At 32.1% G+C, this 17,952-nt stretch overlaps 3 protein-coding genes and 1 non-coding gene across 6 annotated transcripts; all 4 read right to left on the bottom strand.

The window, feature by feature from the left end:
* Positions 1-202: 202 nt before the first annotated feature.
* On the bottom strand, positions 203-2,514 carry Arl1 (ADP ribosylation factor-like 1). The gene is made up of 5 exons (XM_080158069.1): positions 2,348-2,514; positions 2,141-2,225; positions 1,229-1,326; positions 692-872; positions 203-427 (listed from the first exon to the last, which is right to left on the bottom strand). The coding sequence occupies exons 1-5, from the start codon at positions 2,449-2,451 to the stop codon at positions 353-355; spliced, it is 543 nt and encodes a 180-aa protein (XP_080014195.1). The 5' UTR covers positions 2,452-2,514; the 3' UTR covers positions 203-352.
* LOC145317140 (thioredoxin domain-containing protein 9) lies at positions 2,462-5,858 on the bottom strand. The gene is made up of 5 exons (XM_080158067.1): positions 5,687-5,858; positions 5,106-5,256; positions 4,725-4,839; positions 4,345-4,464; positions 2,462-4,012 (listed from the first exon to the last, which is right to left on the bottom strand). The coding sequence occupies exons 1-5, from the start codon at positions 5,832-5,834 to the stop codon at positions 3,866-3,868; spliced, it is 681 nt and encodes a 226-aa protein (XP_080014193.1). The 5' UTR covers positions 5,835-5,858; the 3' UTR covers positions 2,462-3,865.
* Positions 5,852-17,768, bottom strand: LOC145317138 (uncharacterized). 3 transcript variants are annotated; one of them, XM_080158065.1, is made up of 14 exons: positions 17,549-17,768; positions 17,065-17,213; positions 16,590-16,689; positions 16,130-16,237; positions 15,060-15,113; positions 14,589-14,734; positions 14,370-14,432; positions 13,886-13,929; positions 13,305-13,444; positions 12,677-12,798; positions 11,996-12,041; positions 10,905-10,946; positions 10,435-10,551; positions 5,852-6,442 (listed from the first exon to the last, which is right to left on the bottom strand). In XM_080158065.1, the coding sequence occupies exons 2-13, from the start codon at positions 17,211-17,213 to the stop codon at positions 10,465-10,467; spliced, it is 1,101 nt and encodes a 366-aa protein (XP_080014191.1). In that variant the 5' UTR covers positions 17,549-17,768; the 3' UTR covers positions 5,852-6,442; positions 10,435-10,464. The 3 variants fall into 3 exon arrangements, with proteins under 3 accessions (XP_080014191.1, XP_080014190.1, XP_080014192.1); XM_080158064.1 differs by having other exon boundaries at positions 5,852-6,425; XM_080158066.1 differs by having other exon boundaries at positions 5,852-6,425; positions 10,452-10,551.
* On the bottom strand, positions 11,293-11,484 carry LOC145318436 (U2 spliceosomal RNA). The gene has a single exon (XR_013879330.1). It is a non-coding gene; the product is annotated as a U2 spliceosomal RNA (small nuclear RNA).
* Positions 17,769-17,952: the final 184 nt, after the last annotated feature.

Here is a 17,952-nt window from a genome sequence, read left to right as displayed (position 1 = left end):
ATATCACTTTAATTTAGTTAAAATTGTCACACATGTGATGAAATGACACTAGAAAACGAATTCTTTGGTAGGAAAGCTAATTCCTACAAAAAAAAAGCAGATTCTTTTTGTCACTTTATCACATGCTAATTTTAACCAAAATGATGAGAAATACACGAACTCGCCGCTCTAAAAAATTAAAGTCTGATGTACTTAGCACATCTTTTTATTCTTGCCTAAATAAAAACATTTTCACAGGTAGTAAATGCAATTACAATTAATTCCTAGGGATATTGTTTTTTCATAAATTTCAGGATTGGCAAAGGAGAGGGAGGGGCATACAACGGAGTTAGAATTGATATTTTTAATTTGACTATTTTTTATTTTGAAGAGTATCACTCAACCATTCCATAGATTCGTCTAAACCTTCACCCTTTGTTGCACTCGCCTGAAAAGCAATATTAAGTAGGATTTCATTCTTTTAACTTAGTAAAAATTTATAACAAAACGTAGTATTTTATATTAGATCGCATCCTCTAATTAAGTTCAATATTTTGTTTGGGTAATTTCCGTGCAAAACTTTTGGATTGTACCATTAAGGAAATAGGGAGAATAGAAAGTGTAAGTTGGACGAAAGTTTTTTTTTCAATTATAATTGGTTGCCCAAATCCTATTCCCTTATCCCTGGTGACCCTGGATAATTACAACTTACCTTGAAAATTTGAAATGTTCTACTTTTAAGTTTATCTAGACCTAAAGCTCCATGGACCTCTGTGACGCTCATAGCTCCCTCAATATCCTGTTTGTTGGCCAGGACGACAAGGACAGCGTCCTTCAGCTCATCCTCCTCCAGCATGGACACGAGTTCGGACTTACTTATCCCCATTCGGTCTCTGAAATAAAATAAAATTATAAAATGTCCGCTAACGGGCGATTTGTTTCAATCATGGTCAAAAATTAAGAAATTTTGATGTAGTAATGAATTACGACATTACAATTGGGCTAAATGTGGCACCTTATGTGATATTGTGAAAAACGGCGACTTTACCGTTGCTATCTCTGAATGAAAACCATCATCACAGAAAAATCAAAGTGGAAAACTAGCTTTTTTCTTCCGTTCAAAATTGTACCTACTATATTTGTGAAAAAAAACTTGTAGTGGTTTCAAAAAGTCTCCCTTTTCCACTAACCCATTTATAATTTTGGTATTATTAACAAATCCATTAAAATTGAAAGAAATTGTATCTACCTATCAGCACTGTCTACAACATAAATAATAGCATCTGTGTTTGTATAATAACATCTCCAGTAAGGACGAATACTTGTCTGACCTCCCAAGTCCCAAACCTAAATTAAAAGCTCATTAGTTTAAAATTAGTTACTGTAATAAATGTATGTTACAGAATATACATGGATATTATGACAGATGAAAAATTTTCGTCAATTTAACAAGCTAACATGGAACTCGTTTATCAAGGGGGGGGGGGGGGTTTAATGCAACCATCTCGTAATCAGTGAGCAAATGGCACTTAGAATTCGAATTTCGATCTAAACTTTTGCATGAGTAATCCTTGGTAGGTCTATTTTCCCTAAATCGAACAAAAAGTTGGAAAAGTAACGGCTGGCGGCTCAGCCGTTCAGCCGTTTTTTGTCTATTTTCAGGGTAAATTCATCATCAATTACGTAGAAATCAACTATTTAAAACATATTTTTGGTTTAATTCATGTTAAATAATAGCAATAACCATTTTTGAAACTTCTAGTACCAACAACTACCGTCTAGAACCGTTTGATAACGTTTTGGAGTGGCAACGAGAATAAGGTGGAGATAGGTTTCGTGAATAATTTGTACTAGGTATATATATCAAAAAAATGGCAAAACTGCTGAGCCCCCAGCCGATAGCCTTTACTTTTCCAAATTTTGTTCGATTTAGGGAAAATAGACCTACCAAGGATTACTCATGCACAATATCAGATGGAAATTCGAATTCTAAGTGCCATTTGCTCACTGATTACGAGATGGTTGCATTAAACCCCCCCCCCCCCCCTCATTTTTTAACCCGCTACAAGTTTCACTTTAGTAATAATATATCCATTCTGCAATAACTTAATTTTAACTTGTTTTTTTAAAACAATGTAACACAAAAAGATATAAAAATTACCTGAAATTTAAGATTTTTATATGTAACAGTTTCAACGTTAAAACCAATGGTAGGGATTGTTGTCACAACTTCACCAGCTTGCAATCTATATCAAATAAAATAACAACTAATATTTTTTAAAGAAAGAGTTATTATAGCTATGGAAGGTGGGAGAATCATTATTTTAATCTCTTTATTAATGCTTCAACAAATAAAATACACACTAACCTGTAAAGAATAGTTGTTTTGCCAGCACCGTCCAGGCCAAGAATTAATATTCTCATCTCCTTGGAGCCCAGCAAACCTTTGAAATAACTGAACAAGCCTCCCATTATGGTCAAATCTGAAATTCACTTCTTTTTCAATAGGAACAATTATAGAATGTGTAAGTTTTGAGATATAAATGCAGCAGTATTAAGGCAACGTTCGGAGATAAGGACAAATAATAATAAAATAGAATTATTTTTAGAATCTTTGTCCAATCTCCAATTACAGCGGGCGGCATTACATGGGTGTTAGTAAGGGGTACAGGAAAAGACAAATTATTCTTGCCCCGATAGGAAACATGAAAGATCATGTAGCTTGAGGGTAGGTTAATCTAATATCCATATTTCTATCCCTGCATCCCTAGTGTTAGTGTATAGCATACAAGACAATAAAATTCTAAAATTCTGAGTTTTCTAAATATCTTTTCCATTTTTTGGATTGCAATGTAATCTTTATGAATAGAATTAAAATATTTTGAAACTATATTAATAAGTTGTTAGGTAACAAAATTTTAATGGCAAAGCTTAAAGCTAAACTAAAGATTATAACATATGACAAATATTAATAAATTGTGCGAAATAAAAAAATCCTCACAGAGAATTTTATAAGGGGGGGTTTTTTAATGCAACCATCTCGTAATCAGTGAGCAAATGGCACTTACAATTCGAATTTCGATCTGAAATTTTGCATAAGTAATCTTTGGTAGGTCTATTTTCCCTAAATCGAACAAAAAGTTGAAAAAGTAACGGCTAACGGCTCAGCCGTTTTTTGGCTATTTTTAGGGCAAATCTGCCATAAATTATGTAGGAATCATCTTTTTGAAACATATTTTTGCTTTAAATCATGTGAAATGATACAAAAAAAACATTTTTAGATTTCTAGTACCAGCAACAAGCGGCTAGAACCGTTTGAAAACGTTTTGGAGCAGCCTAGAGTATTATGTGGAGATAGGTTTCGTGATGATTTCCCTTGAAAATAGTTTTAAAAATGGCTAAACTGCTGAGCCGCCAGCCGTTAGCCGTTACTTTTCCAACTTTTTGTTCAATTTAGGGAAAATAGACCTACCAAGGATTACTCATGCAAAATTCCAGATCAAAATTCGAATTCTAAGTGCCATTTGCTCACTGATTACGAGATGGTTGCATTAAACCCCCCCCCCTTGTTTAAACATGATTGTAAACTAATACTGAATGACTCAATGACGTAGTGCAGCATGTGTGTGTGTGTTTATTGTGTAAATTAATAAATTTTGTACAATAATAACATATTTTGTAGAAAATCTCTTTTACATCAACAAGTAGTAATAATTACATTACTATTTTCCAGTAACAAAATAATTACGATTATTATTTTTTAAATTGATATTACAATGAGAATTTTGTTTTACTAATTATAGAGTTAGTAAGCAGATTGTATGAGATCCTAGAAAAATTCCAAAACTCATAGGTTGTTATTTGTTTTGTGTGTTTGTACCAGTGTCTACCAATCATTATCATCGCTAGATTCATCATCATCCCTTCGCTTTCCCTTGCCCTTGATCCTCTTGCCAACAAAGTTGGTCTTGCCTCCCTTCTTGGCCTGGTCTGGGGGCACCATCAAGTCTCCACTGTAGTTTAATACTTCAGCCTAAAATGGGTTAAGTTTAAAAATATTTACATGTTAAAGCCTAACTGTAGTAAATGAAAACTTAATTAGAAAAAAACATTTTTGTCTAAAAATAAATATACATTAATGTTCTATATAGGTTGACAATATCGTATCATTTAAATTATGAAATTGCAAATAAGTTTGTTTTCTCAAATTAAAAAAAAAAATATTACACATAAAAAAAAGATTGTTTGTAGAAGAATAATAAATAATTCATACCTAATCAGTAATCGTTGATTAGCGTGTCAATAAAGAATTAATAGATAGATAAATATTTGATTTTCAGGGAAGCATGGAATAATCCTGCCTACCTGAGCCAATCTCCACTCCAACATCTCAGTGGAGAAATCATCTGTGTTGCCCAGATCTGTGAAGCCCACAACATACCCCCGGGTCTTGGAGTCCTTGATCATAATCACCGTAGGGATAACCTACAACAAAAATCTTTCTTACTCAAAGGAATAAGGAGGGGGGGGGGGGGAAGTTCTGACACTTTTGCGTAAACCTGGTATATAGGCTTTATCTTTGGACTGAGAGGATAGGTTATTAGGGATAAAATCATTCTTATATGATGAATTTTCCCAAGTTTTAAGATTTTTTGAATAGGCCTCCAGGTGGTCTCTGTACAGGTAAAAATGAAAATTTGTGTAAAGTGTCTCCTATTGCCATCCGTTTATTTTTAAAAGCTCACCTTAATTTTAAGTCTATCACAGAGGAAGGGACACTTTTCTGCATTGATTTTACAGATCTTTGTTTCAACGTGTTTCTTAGCCAAGATTGCAAGATGTTTGTCAAGAATTTTACACCTAAAAAATTAAACTTATTAATAAATTATTGTGTTGGTGGAGTTCTCATGTACATAGGTGAAATCAAAGAGGAAGGTTATATTGCACAGTAAAATTCACCAGTACCCAAAGTTCTAAAACCACGATATCTTAATCATTAGCTCAAAAACTTGAGTACTTTTATCTAATTATGATTGGTTGGAACTAGCTTGTAGCGTCCAATCTTTTCAACCAATAATTTTTGATTTAAAGAAAGAGATAATATTGTTGACAAAATAAAAACTTGCCTAAAAGTTTCATCTCTGTAGAAATGGCAGACAACATTGGACGAATTCTTTGTGACATTGAAGAATTCCTTTTCCTCAGGAATTTCTGAATATTCACCATGACCTTGCTTCAGATATTCTTCCTTCTGCTGGACAGCCTTCTTCATGGCATCTTAACAAAACATAACATGGTCAATAAATCTTAGCAATTTTATACGATGTTAATAATGAAATGAATACATTTATTTGAATATAGACAAAAACAGTGCTTAATAAAAACTCCTTAATCAAACCTTAAAAACCAGAAAATAAAATAGCAGTAGTCATCCACATCATCAATTTAATAATTTTCTTCGTTATTGTTCGATTTTATAGATTAAATTTGAAAATTTTAAAAGAGGACATTTGAAATAATACGTTTCTAAATAGTATGGTATGCAAGACAAAATTTTAAAAGAAAACATGAGATTTAATTGAAAGTTGCCAAAGATTTAGTAAAAATCTAGTCGGAGGTAAATTTTGATAATAATATTACTAATTAGATGTGTAGGTACGTATTTAAGCAGCACATAATTATGAAACTCTTTATACATTTTACATACCCATTCGTCTGCGCTTGATTGCTTCCAGATCATCCTCGTCCATCCTCTCTAGTTGTTTAATTTCATCATCCACTTGCTCCTCCATGATCTTGGCAGCTTGCAGCAACTGCTCGCCTAGCACAGCCCCGATATCGACGTTCCCGGCCATTATTAGTTCAATTTATATCTGAATAAGTTTAATAATCAAATTAGATAATATCAATATAAACAATTTTAAAGAAACTGATAACAAAGAATTTTTTATTGCCAAACTATTAAACGATTAAAATATACAATTTCATAATCATAATTTTTGTTATTCTTCCAAGTAGCTATTAAACTTTAAAGTTTTACATGAAAGTTACTATAAGCAGCTAAAATTACCATTATTTATAATTTTCAATAAAAATATTAAGAAAATATGTAAAACCGACAACAATATTCAATAAATTAATAACATTTGTGTATGAATCGTGTCCGAATTTTCCAAATGCGCACTCAAGCAATTAATGCCGCGTAGTAAGTTGACAACTAACGCGCTTGGTGTAAGGATTTATATTTATAATGACTCACAACTTTATCGACTTTCTAAATTATAATTTAATTTTAATTACTTGTAATACCTATACACATGTTAAAATGTTCTAAAGCTTTAATTAAAAAGTAACTTTAGTTGCCAACATTTCAATAATGTTATTTCAAATGCGTAATTTCGCGTCTCAATTTTTACTAGTATGCGTACTGCATGGTTTATTAAAATCTAGTGGTAAAATGTTGCTGGGATCGATTATTTTCAAAACAAGAATTAACATAAGTGAAGCTCAACAAATCAGAAAGTCAGGACAAACAAAATTTAACAAATTAGAAGTAACAACGCATTTAGTATTTAGCATATAAAAACTCCGTCAGGGCAGGAGGTACTTCTTGAAGTACTGGGGGATATTGACGTCCCTCCCCTTACCAGTCACCCTTCCTTCCAGGGATATGAAAGGTTTGCGTAGGACTAACTATCCTACCTGTAAAAATCATCACAGTTAGCGAAACCACCCACAAAACCTCAAACACTTATGGCTTTAACACAGCCAGAGGTGTGCATGAAACAAGAACTGTTGGAACTGATGCTCAGTTTACTGAGAATATGAAAGATGATGGTGAGACCCGAAAGGAAGCTATCAACTTGATGAAAGGACCAATAAGTTCTAAGCAAAGCTGTAAGATAGGAACCTGGAATGTTAGAACAATGTATGAGTCAACTAAAACAGCCCAAGTAGTTAAAGAAATGACAAGTTACAATATCGGAATACTTGGAATTGCAGAATGTAGATGGACAGGACAAGGACAAACCACAACCAAAGATGGCCACCTAATACTTTATTCTGGTCATGAAAGTCAACATATGTATGGGGTTGCTATAATTATCCAAAAACGACATGTCAATTCACTAATAGACTGGAAACCTATATCAGACAGAATAATTAAGGCTAGATTCCAATCAAGGCACTGCAAGTTGACCCTTATCCAATGCTATGCCCCAACAAATGACAAAAGTGAAGAAGTAAAACAAGAGTTTTATGATCAACTGCAATCAATCAGAAACTCAGTACCCAAACATGACATGTGTCTAGTTCTTGGAGATATGAATGCTAAAGTAGGAACTGACAGGACTGGAGTGGAAAATGCAATGGGACACTTTGGCATAGGTACAAGAAATGAAAATGGAGAACTTTTACTTGAATTCTGTTTAAATAATGATATGGTCGTAGGAGGTACATTATTCCAACACAAAAACATTCACAAATATACCTGGACAACACCTGATGGACAAACAAGAAACATGATTGACCATATTATGATCAATAGAAAATGGGTCAAATCAATGCAAGACTGTAGGAGCTATAGAGGAGCCGACATATTCAGTGACCATGAACTAGTTGTCAGTAAGATTAAATTAAAGCTGAAGCGTACTGGCCATGATATAAAGAGTGAGATTGGCAGACAATATGATTCTTCAAGATTAAAGGACCCAGTGATAAAGAATGAATTTGTCTTAAAACTCAGAAATAGATTTCAAGTCTTAGAGGACCTAAATGACGAGACTGAGATCACATGGACTTCAATTAAAGAAAACTTTCAATCTACTGCTAAGGAAATCCTAGGACACAAGAAACCAGAGAAAAAGGACTGGATCTCTGAAGAAACATGGAACAAAATAGAAGAGAGAAAGAATCTTAAAAACAAAATTCATAATGCTCAACATTTGGCTGACATGGGCAATTTAAGAGCTGAATATACTGCTAAAGACAAAGAAGTCAAAAAGCGCACAAGGAAAGACAAGAGAGATTACATTGACAATCTGGCTGAAAAGGCCCAGAGAGCAGCTGACTTCGGTAACATGAAAACAGTATACAACATAACCAAGCAATTAAGTGGCAAATATAACAAAAAGAGTGGTGAAACTATCAAGGCTAAAGATGGTAAATTACTCACTACAGAAAAAGAAGTTGCTGAAAGGTGGAAATCGCATTTTGAAGAAGTGTTGAACAGACCTGAACCTGAAATTACTGCTGAACCAGAACCAGGACATGAAATAGACATAGACACAAGACCACCAACTATTCAAGAAGTTAAAGCTGCTATACATAGTCTAAAGAACGACAAAGCACCTGGACCTGACTTGATAACTGCTGAAATGCTTAAGGCAGACATAGATCTTTCTGCTAGGACTCTGACTGATCTCTTTGATAAAATTTGGAGACAAGAAAAGATACCAACTGACTGGTCTAAAGGTATAATCATAAAACTACCTAAGAAGGGAGATTTGAACAATTGTGATAATTGGAGAGGAATTATGCTGCTTTCTATCCCAAGCAAGGTCCTATGTAAAGTTATTTTAAACAGAATTGATGAGAAAATTGACAATAAACTAAGAGAAGAACAAGCTGGGTTCCGTGCTGGAAGAGGCTGTGTTGACCAAATTTTCACCCTTAGGACAGTTATTGAACAATGTGTTGAATTTAACAAGCCACTCCATGTAAATTTTGTTGATTTCTCTAAGGCCTTTGACTCCATACACAGACAAACACTCTGGAAAATACTAAGAAGTTATGGTATACCTGAAAAGATGATAATTATGATAACTAAATTTTATGACAACTTCCAAGCCTGTGTTTCAGTTGGAAACAATAAGACATCTGATTTCTTTAAAATAAGCACTGGAGTTAGACAGGGATGCATTTTATCACCTATTCTATTTATATTGGTCATTGACTGGGTGATGAAGAAAACCACAGAGGACAAAAAACGTGGTCTCCAGCTGGGCGTACTAGGACACCTAGAAGATCTGGACTTTGCTGATGATCTGGCACTGATTTCAGAAACAATTAAACATCTACAAGCTAAGACAGATAGACTAGTCAAATACGCAGGACAAGTCGGGCTCTTTGTTAATGTCAAGAAGACTGAAATTATGAATATACCTACAAACCCTGATCAAAGTATAACAATAAATGGTGAACAATTGAAACAAAGCAACAAATTCACCTATTTGGGGAGTGTTATCAGCAGTGAAAATGGCTCAAAAGCTGATATTAAAACCAGGATTGATAAGGCTAGGGTTGCTTTCAACAGTCTACACAACGTTTGGAATTCAAAGAAACTTGCTCTGAAAACAAAAATCAGACTTTACAACAGTAATGTAAAATCAGTTCTTCTTTATGGAGCTGAATGCTGGAGAACTGTGAAAACTGAAACAAATCAACTTAATGCATTTCACAATAGCTGCCTAAGAAGAATTTGCAAAATATTCTGGCCAAACAAAATATCAAACATTGAGCTGTATGCTAAGACCAAGTGCAATAGTATTGAAGCAGAAGTGAAATTTAAAAGACTAAGATGGCTAGGACATGTGCTCAGAATGGAACAAAATAGGTTTCCAAAAAAGTGCTTAAAATGGAACCCCACCACTGGTAAACGTAAACGGGGACAACCAAAAATGACCTGGAGGCGGAGCACTGAAAAGGACCTCTTTAATTTGAAATTAACATGGGGAGAAGCTGAAGCACTTGCCAAAAAAAGGAATTCATGGAGGAGCAGGGTGGCCGTATTCTCTGGACTCCACAGTCCAAAAGAGAGACGCGACTGAACTGAATATAAAAACTCCGTACAGATATATCCTATTGCCTAATTTCAAACTTAGATTGTAAGACTTCATTATAGAGATGCTTCGCATAAAAGATTATACATAATCTCCCTAGAAATACATACTCCAAAATTCAAGATCAATTGATTATTACATCATATAACATAGATTAAGTATTATAAATAAAATTGTAGTAATGTAAACATTATAAATAATATTTTATAATGAACAAAACTATCTGCTAATAATTATAGATTTGCTATGCTTTCTATTTGTACCTACTTGTTAGGTCAAGTTTGAAATCGATATGACGATTCGAACATTGAATGGGCCTACCCCAGATGCTGTAGAAGCTTTAACGTGGTAGCAGCCAAACGTTCATTTTATATCCGTTCATTGTTAAATGACATTCGACCGAAATCAGCTAGCTAAGATAATATATAGACACAAGAGCACCAAAAGAAAACACGAATATGACAGGTCTTGTTCGCGCATTTATGTCTATGCGAGAATACTATACATTGAATATGACTACTCATACCTGTTAATATGATGTGCAAACATAAAATGTACGTTCAGACTTTAGCAGCCTTATCTTTTTGTGGGTGTGGAAATAATCGATTCTAGAAACATTTGTGTTAATAGTACATCTACAAATGTATCATTGCAGTCTTGTTATTATTTTATCTTTCTTAATTATCTCATGACATTCACGACTTTTTATCTCTTCCAATTCATTCATCTCTTCCTAGATAATAAAAAATTGAAATTTGTACATAATAGTAAAGATTTACATTATTTAAGTCCCTTAAAATGCAGATTTGATTCCGTTTCTCACTTTTTCCAATTGATTAAGAGTGGTTGAACCCTCAAAACAAAACCATAGAAAGCAATACTTTTCTATTCGATAAACAATTACAACAATAATATATTTAATAACAACAATCTTGTTCGAAAAAAGCAGAGCAACACAAATTTATTTTTAAATGGAGAGGTATTATATTTTTGTAAATGTATTGATAAAAAGATTGTTTACGTAAAAAGAAAAATAGAGTGTGTCTTAGCAAAATGGTAGCTGCACTGTTTAATATCTATTTTAACCTTGAGTTTCTTAATATTAGCCTTCATTGACTCAAACTCGATCTGAAAAAAATTAAATGATGTAGAGATAATTATATGAAAAAGAATTGAAACTGACTATCTACAGTCTCCAGAGATTTTGGAAATAATTATACATACAATAATGATAAAATACTATATAAATGTTTTTGTTTTTAAGTAAAAATATGCTTTGTGAGATAAATATGTAACCAGAACCCCTTTTGGCAATTAGGCCGCCCAAAATCAAATCAAGTGCCTAAATAAATCCCTGCAAAACGCTCAATGATAATAATAGATTCAACATATCACCGACCAAAGATCCATGAATTAACGGTAAATCAATAATATTAGAACTGATAATTATAATGAAATACTAAGCATATTAGCGGGGAAGTGGGCCGATCCTGGCGGTACTGCAATACCAGGCCAACCCGTGACAAGGCTGGAGCAAGCTCCAAGTCCTCATCCCCTGACAAAAATGAGTTTAATATCGAAGGGGACACATGGTCCCCGTATCAGATATTAAGCTGATAAGAACAGATACTACACTTTGATCTTAGCCAAAAGGCCGAGAAGCGATACCAAAACTGAGGCAATTTTACTTACTATTGGAATTATCTAAATTTTTATAAAGATCCTAAAGTATTTTTGCCTTTATAAGCAAAAAATTACTAGTTTCTTTTGTAAATTATTTTAGTAGGTTAAAAAATATTAATAAATTAAAAATAAGTTTTAAAACTCTCAAATCTAGCTATTTGCTTGTACTAAAGTATTACACTCTAGGGAGAAAATATTAAACTAAACTTTTACCACAATGAACTTTGTTCAAGCCAATCAAAGCAATATGCAAGGTGCGGCGCAGCCAATAAGAAACGAGCATTTTGTGGTCCGGTTTGAGTAAAATAGGAGGGAGGAGGTATTATGATGAGAAGGGGGGACGGAGGAAGTTGTGTCGCGTTGGGATAAGGTCGAGGTTTTGTTAAATATTGTTCTTAAATAAATAAACAGAAACGTTTTCTAGCTAATTTAAAATTTAAATTTGATAATATAAAAGATTCCATCTAAACTTTTAAAATAAATGCAATTTATACCTTTGATCTAAATTTCAGTGTCTCCTTTTCTTCTTTCCAATTTGACCTTAATAAGTAGTAAAAGTAAAAAAATATTAATTGAAAAAATACAAGAAATTCTTTTAATGTTTCTGGTTTGTAGCCGTTTTAAATATAAGAATACTAATTTATTTATCTCCTTCCTTTATTTATTGCCTTTGAATTCCCTTATAATGTATAAAACAAAACAAAAAATATTTTACAAATACAAATATTCAAATGACCAAACATAGTTAATGTTTATACCTAGCAAATTATGGAGATATCATGAAATCTCTTACAAGATCATAGTTGCTAATAAGTCATACTCATAATAATCATTAATTGTGCCCTTAATGGAATGGGACAACATTTGACAATATTTGTACATTTAAAAAAAAGGAGATAGGATAAAGGAATCCATAGTGTGTATTGCAAAAACAAACAAATTCATAATAATTTTTTATCTCCCCTTTTAAAAATTATACAGAATATGATGGAAAAGTTTTGGCCTAAATTCTGTTTGATTATTGCTTTCTCTCAAAAAGAGTTATAAACCTTCCCAGGAGCTATGAGAGGTTATATTGTAAAGGAGAAACATAACGATAAAAACACACAAAGATACTGTTACTTTTATAAAAGAATATCGACATCGTGCTTAATAAAGTTTTGTTAATAGTTTACCACAAATCGTCAATCTCTTTGTTGAGAAGAATCCTGGAACTGGAACCTTCATTATTGAGAAGCTCCAGGTCCTCCATCTCCATCTTGGTACAGTTAGCAGACTCTTGCAGGTTCCATAAAGCCTGCATTAGTAACAAAAGTCAGAGATAGAACAATAAGACATTTTAACCAAGTACTAAGTTCTACTATCTACTAAGTATAGATTTATCCGTAAGTTACGCAACAATACAATAACAAATATTATTTTTAGAATAGAAAAAGTATGATAAAATTAGCAAATCTTGTTCCTTTTTAGTTAACTAGCAGTTGTGCCCCAAGTATTGAGGGCAAAATAGCCTAAAACCATCCAGGGATCTATGCAAAGCTTCCCTTGAATGGAAAACTCAATTGGTACAGTAGTTATCGAAATCTTAGGCTAAAGACAAAAAAAAACTTATTACTTTATATAATAGGATGTAATATTTAGACGTAAATAAGTCTAGTAGTGGCAAAGTTTATAGGACAAATAGGTGAAAAAGCTTTATTTACAATTAAATTCCATCTATAATTTTGTTTCGTTTAAAATGGACTGTAAATATTAATCAAGTTTTTGTTCACAACTAATGAAACTGATTAGTAATAAACTTACCTGTATTTGAAGTTCTTTGAGTCTGACCAGTTTATCAATATGAAGAGATTTCAGACTTTTAGGATTGAAAGATCCTCGAATTTCATCAGTTTTTTCTTTACTTTGGCAAATATCATCCTTTTGTTCCAACATAAGCTTACCTATTTCATATGAAAAAAAATTGTAGCGCAGCATCGCTTTAAACAGATTCAGTCATATTACAACATTTTTTTTATTTTATTCTGAGGTAGCGAGAAATAAAACGTTCAACTACGGCGCGGCGTAACTGTATGACTTGCTGGTTTTCCCTTTCTACTGAAGTGCCAAAACTTTTTTGTTTTAAAACTATAATTGAGTCCTCTAGGGGCGTAGATGCTGGTGCTAAATATAAAGAGCTAAACAGACGTATTTATAAAGTTGATAACATAGATAAAGAAATGTCAAATGCCTATGATAACTGGCGTTGTTACGAAAGATCAAATTACATAAGGTCTGATTTAGATAAGGTCTAATTTAGATCATGTAAATTTTATTTCTCCCATAACATTAGAGTCTGACATACACAGTGAGGTTTAGAGTAGCCATGCAACTAATATACAAACCCAGTTCAAATCTTCTCAACTGTGCCTCCAGTTCGCTAACTTTTCTATGATAAAATAAAATTTTTTTGAAATTATAGTATTTTTGTTTAAAAAAATTTATAAATTTAGGTGTATACATATAAATTTTTTTTGCCTTTTTGGGCTCCATGTGAAGGGAAAAAACTGCCCCATCTTCCTATTTTCAATTCATTCAAGAATAAGGGGAGGAGTATTCTGCTAGGCACTAAGGAGTACAAACAAGGATTACAATATCCATAAGTAAGAAAGCACAAAAATATTAAAAGATGTCAAGAAAATATACATCTAATTTTGATAGTATTATCAAGAATTTTTTGTTGTAAAAATAGAAGATTTAACAGCCTATCTTAAATGAGAACCGAGTAAATACAGTGTTCCCCATTCCGTATCTAACGGACTGTCATTTTGAATTGTAGAGTAGCTTCGCTACTTAAAACCATTTATCACACTAAAAAAATGTCGTTACCTTTCTTTTTCTTCCCTAACAAATTTAACTTGAGTTAAACCTTGTGAAAAGTTCTGAGCCAATCTGAAAAGAACAATCTTTCAAAAAAGAATATTAACTTAATATGTTGTAGTTATTGACCTTAAATAATGATGTGTAACAAGATCACAATGAAGGTGTGGGAAAATACACACAAAAAATGTAGGCACAAAATATCTAAAATGATTTGTATTTACTTACACCATTAAGAACTTTTCAATGCTGGCCAACCGCTTATTTTCTGTCTTTATTTCCTCCAAAAGCTGATCATTGGCGACAATAATATTGTTTAGAAGGTGATATACAACATTTTTGAGATGGGTGAGCCCTGGTGTTTCAGATTTTACCTTAGAATAACAAATAAAAAATAATTTCATAAAAAAAAATATTTGAATTTCAAGAAAAGCTTAGGCAACAAACATACATATAAGATCTTTTAATAAATTGTTGAAGGGTAGAAAACAAAACTAATATAATCATATAAATTAAAGGTATGTTGGCCAGCTATATTTACTATAAAAACTTAAATTATTTGCTATCTTCCTTTTAAAAATACATACTTAATGTAAAACATATTTAATTTTAACCCATCCAATATTGAAGCGATTTTTATCCAAATTATTAGCTTGTTATAGCTGCACTTCACACGAAATTTAAATATTTTAAACATGCCTTTTTGTGAACACCTCTTCTTTTCATCAAATCCTTCACTTTCTTCTCAAGTTCCTGATGATGTAATATAAAGAAAATTTGAATGCAGATCACAATTATTTAATTTAAAGATTATATATGAAGAACACAGGAACATCTTTTTAAAATTTGGCAATTCTGTCAAACTGGGTACGAGTTGAAAAATCTGACCTATCACTTTCATTAATACTAGCGGCTACGCCCCCTAGAGGCCTCTAGTGGCACTTTAAATGTTTGGTGTTTTTAAAATAATAATACGATACCTTGCAATGTTGCGAAGAAGTCTCGATCAAATTTCTACGATACTTTGCAATGTTTCATAGGATTCTCTATTCGAGAAGAAAAAATTTCGATTTACTGTGATTTCTCTTGGAAGGGTGGTGGTACCCTCCCCCCAAATAGTTATAAACCTTCATGGGACTTATGAGAAGGTACCCTGTTAAGGAGAACCCGATCGGTTTAGCGGTTAGCGAGATCCTTCGGTACAAACATACACACAAACACACAGACAAACACACAAACATCCTGTTACTTTATTATAAGGATAGAAGACGTGAATTATTTTTGATCTTTTAATTCTTTAGTATTAGCTTCGATACTTAAAATGGCGTTAGATACCTGATAAAAAAAAACTCTAGGGACGGTTGCCTACAACGTAGGGCAAGACCTTTATATTAGGAAATATTTTCCAGCTAATGCAGACAACAAACACTTTGAAAGCGCAACTTTGCAAGGATATGAGTTACACCTTTTTTTGCCAAGGCATTTTCCCTCCTCTTAATAATGATGAGCATCTTACATAACTGCAATTGGTACAACTTTAACGTCGTTAGATATGACGCGATTTGGGCCGAGATTCGAACCTATCACATCCCCAACGAAGAGCGGATGATATTAAAGACTTTTGGGACATATAAATATTTTTAAAGAATTATTCGCTCACTCTCTTTTATAAATATCTAAACTTTCAAGTTTTGCCGAGAGTATGCAGTTTTTTTTTCAATAGTTCATTTGCAATCCAGAATATTCGTACCTCAACGTTTTGCTTTTACCTTGACTTTTTGCTTTTGGTTAGGATCATTATTTTCGGCGAGACTTCTAGACTGCTCGATCATTATTTTAACAGCATCAATAGATTTTCTAAGTTCAAGAAGCTCCTTCTAAATTATAAGAAAAATTGTATTTTCTGTTCGGAGGTGCCTCTTTTATATAAGGATAGAAGATATTGTCTTATAAATTATGTTATTTTTAAGATATAGCTATTACCAACGATATTAATTTTAAAATTTAATTTGTGTTAAATTGACTTTATATGTACATTTGATAAAATATTCTAACATAGGAACAATTTTATTTATTATGCCTTATTTAGTTTTTAAAATTCATTCAGGATTCCTAATGTTGATTTTTTATAGACGCCATCCTGTAACAAAGTAACCAAAATGTCATATTTAGATTAATATGTTCTAATTCACATATAGAATCATCAAATGAGATAATTTGTAAAAATACCTTTTCATAATAAAGCATTTCTTTGCCCTCTAGATTGTTATTGTCCTTTATCTGTTCGTTCTTTTGTTGGTGCTCTATTTCTACATTTAATTCGTCTCTCCTTAACCATTAAATTTTAGATAGAATAATACAATATCAATCAAATTATGTAATTCTACATGAGATATCTCCTAACAGGATCATTTATTCTGCTTTTAAACACAAAGTACTTAAACGACAAAGTAACTTGGATTTATTAAAAATTTACTTACTCCATGGACACAAAACTTGATTTAAAACCTGCTTTTGGGTTAATGGAATTAATAACATGTTTTTGCTCTTGCTGCATGTGAGCAAAGTAATTAAAATACTGCTATGCATATGAAAAAAAATGAAATGCAGGCGCGCCTAATTTCAAATCAACAACGTTTGGTCTTCAAATGAACGTTTCAAGCATGATAATACTTGATAAAGTTACTTTCGTAATAATAATGACCTTGATTGTAGAGCTGATAAATAATCTAATAAGCCATTTTCAACATCCTTCAGTAAAAGAAGAGACTCGGCATTTTCTTTATGTGAAATATACTCCTTTAGCCTGCCAGGTTTGGAAGAGCATGGCTTCATCTCTGTTCCTTTATCCATCTTGAAATAAAATATAAACAACAATTGACAAGTACAAATATAAAATATTTTAGTTGAACTACTACCTATTAGGATATATTTGCTACAGAGATACTATCGAGAAAACATGAACATTCTTAAAAATTTTTAATTATTAACTAAAATTTCAAACAAGTACAACGTAAAAATATATAAGTATATTAAAATGGACAAATTAACAATCGCACTTCATAACAGTAAAATAAGTTATAATATGGTTTAACAAGAGATTTTAGTTTTTGATTCAAAGATCATTATCAAAACTGTTTTGATATATCATATATATTACATCTATATTTTGAGTTTCATTTCAATACCTTTAAAATCTGTTAAAAATAATGTTTTCGTATATTAAACTGAAAGAATTGTTTTAAAACGCCATTTATATTTATAATAAGTTAGTAATGCGGATTTCCAGAAAAAGTTTCAATACGAAAAAAATAGGCCTATGTTGTGGGCCTTAAAGTTTCTGCTAATATATCTTCTTGTTTATTTTGATTTTTGATTTCAGCGCTTTTCTACCAGAACCAACAAACTATTTTTACTTAAATTTTTTTATTTGATTTAAATATAGTTTACAAAAAGTAAAAACATCATTTTATTCGATTTTAAATATTTGATGTAAAATAGTACAATAAAACAGTTTTTAATTATTTTCAATGGACTATTTTATCATTTATAGAAACTTCTAATAAAAAGTTGTCGCTCTTTTAATTTAAAC

This window comes from Acartia tonsa, chromosome 4 (assembly GCF_053477335.1).
Source record: "Acartia tonsa isolate MP-2025a chromosome 4, ASM5347733v1, whole genome shotgun sequence".
Classification (NCBI taxonomy): Eukaryota; Metazoa; Arthropoda; class Copepoda; order Calanoida; family Acartiidae; genus Acartia; species Acartia tonsa.
This window is presented reverse-complemented; position numbering and strand designations above follow the sequence as displayed.

Coding starts and splice junctions, on each gene's coding strand:
- LOC145317138 (XM_080158065.1), bottom strand. CDS start 17,213: ATGGATAAAGGAACAGAGATGAAGCCATGCTCTTCCAAACCTGGCAGG. Junction 16,238..16,589: donor AAATGCTTTATTATGAAAAG/GTATTTTTACAA, acceptor CTTATAATTTAG/AAGGAGCTTCTTGAACTTAG. Junction 14,433..14,588: donor ATTGAAAAGTTCTTAATGGT/GTAAGTAAATAC, acceptor TGTTCTTTTCAG/ATTGGCTCAGAACTTTTCAC.
- LOC145317140 (XM_080158067.1), bottom strand. CDS start 5,834: ATGGCCGGGAACGTCGATATCGGGGCTGTGCTAGGCGAGCAGTTGCTG. Junction 4,840..5,105: donor TACAGAGATGAAACTTTTAG/GCAAGTTTTTAT, acceptor TTAATTTTTTAG/GTGTAAAATTCTTGACAAAC. Junction 4,465..4,724: donor GTGATAGACTTAAAATTAAG/GTGAGCTTTTAA, acceptor TTTTTGTTGTAG/GTTATCCCTACGGTGATTAT.
- Arl1 (XM_080158069.1), bottom strand. CDS start 2,451: ATGGGAGGCTTGTTCAGTTATTTCAAAGGTTTGCTGGGCTCCAAGGAG. Junction 873..1,228: donor GTTGTAGACAGTGCTGATAG/GTAGATACAATT, acceptor ATTTTATTTCAG/AGACCGAATGGGGATAAGTA. Junction 428..691: donor GAACATTTCAAATTTTCAAG/GTAAGTTGTAAT, acceptor ATTGCTTTTCAG/GCGAGTGCAACAAAGGGTGA.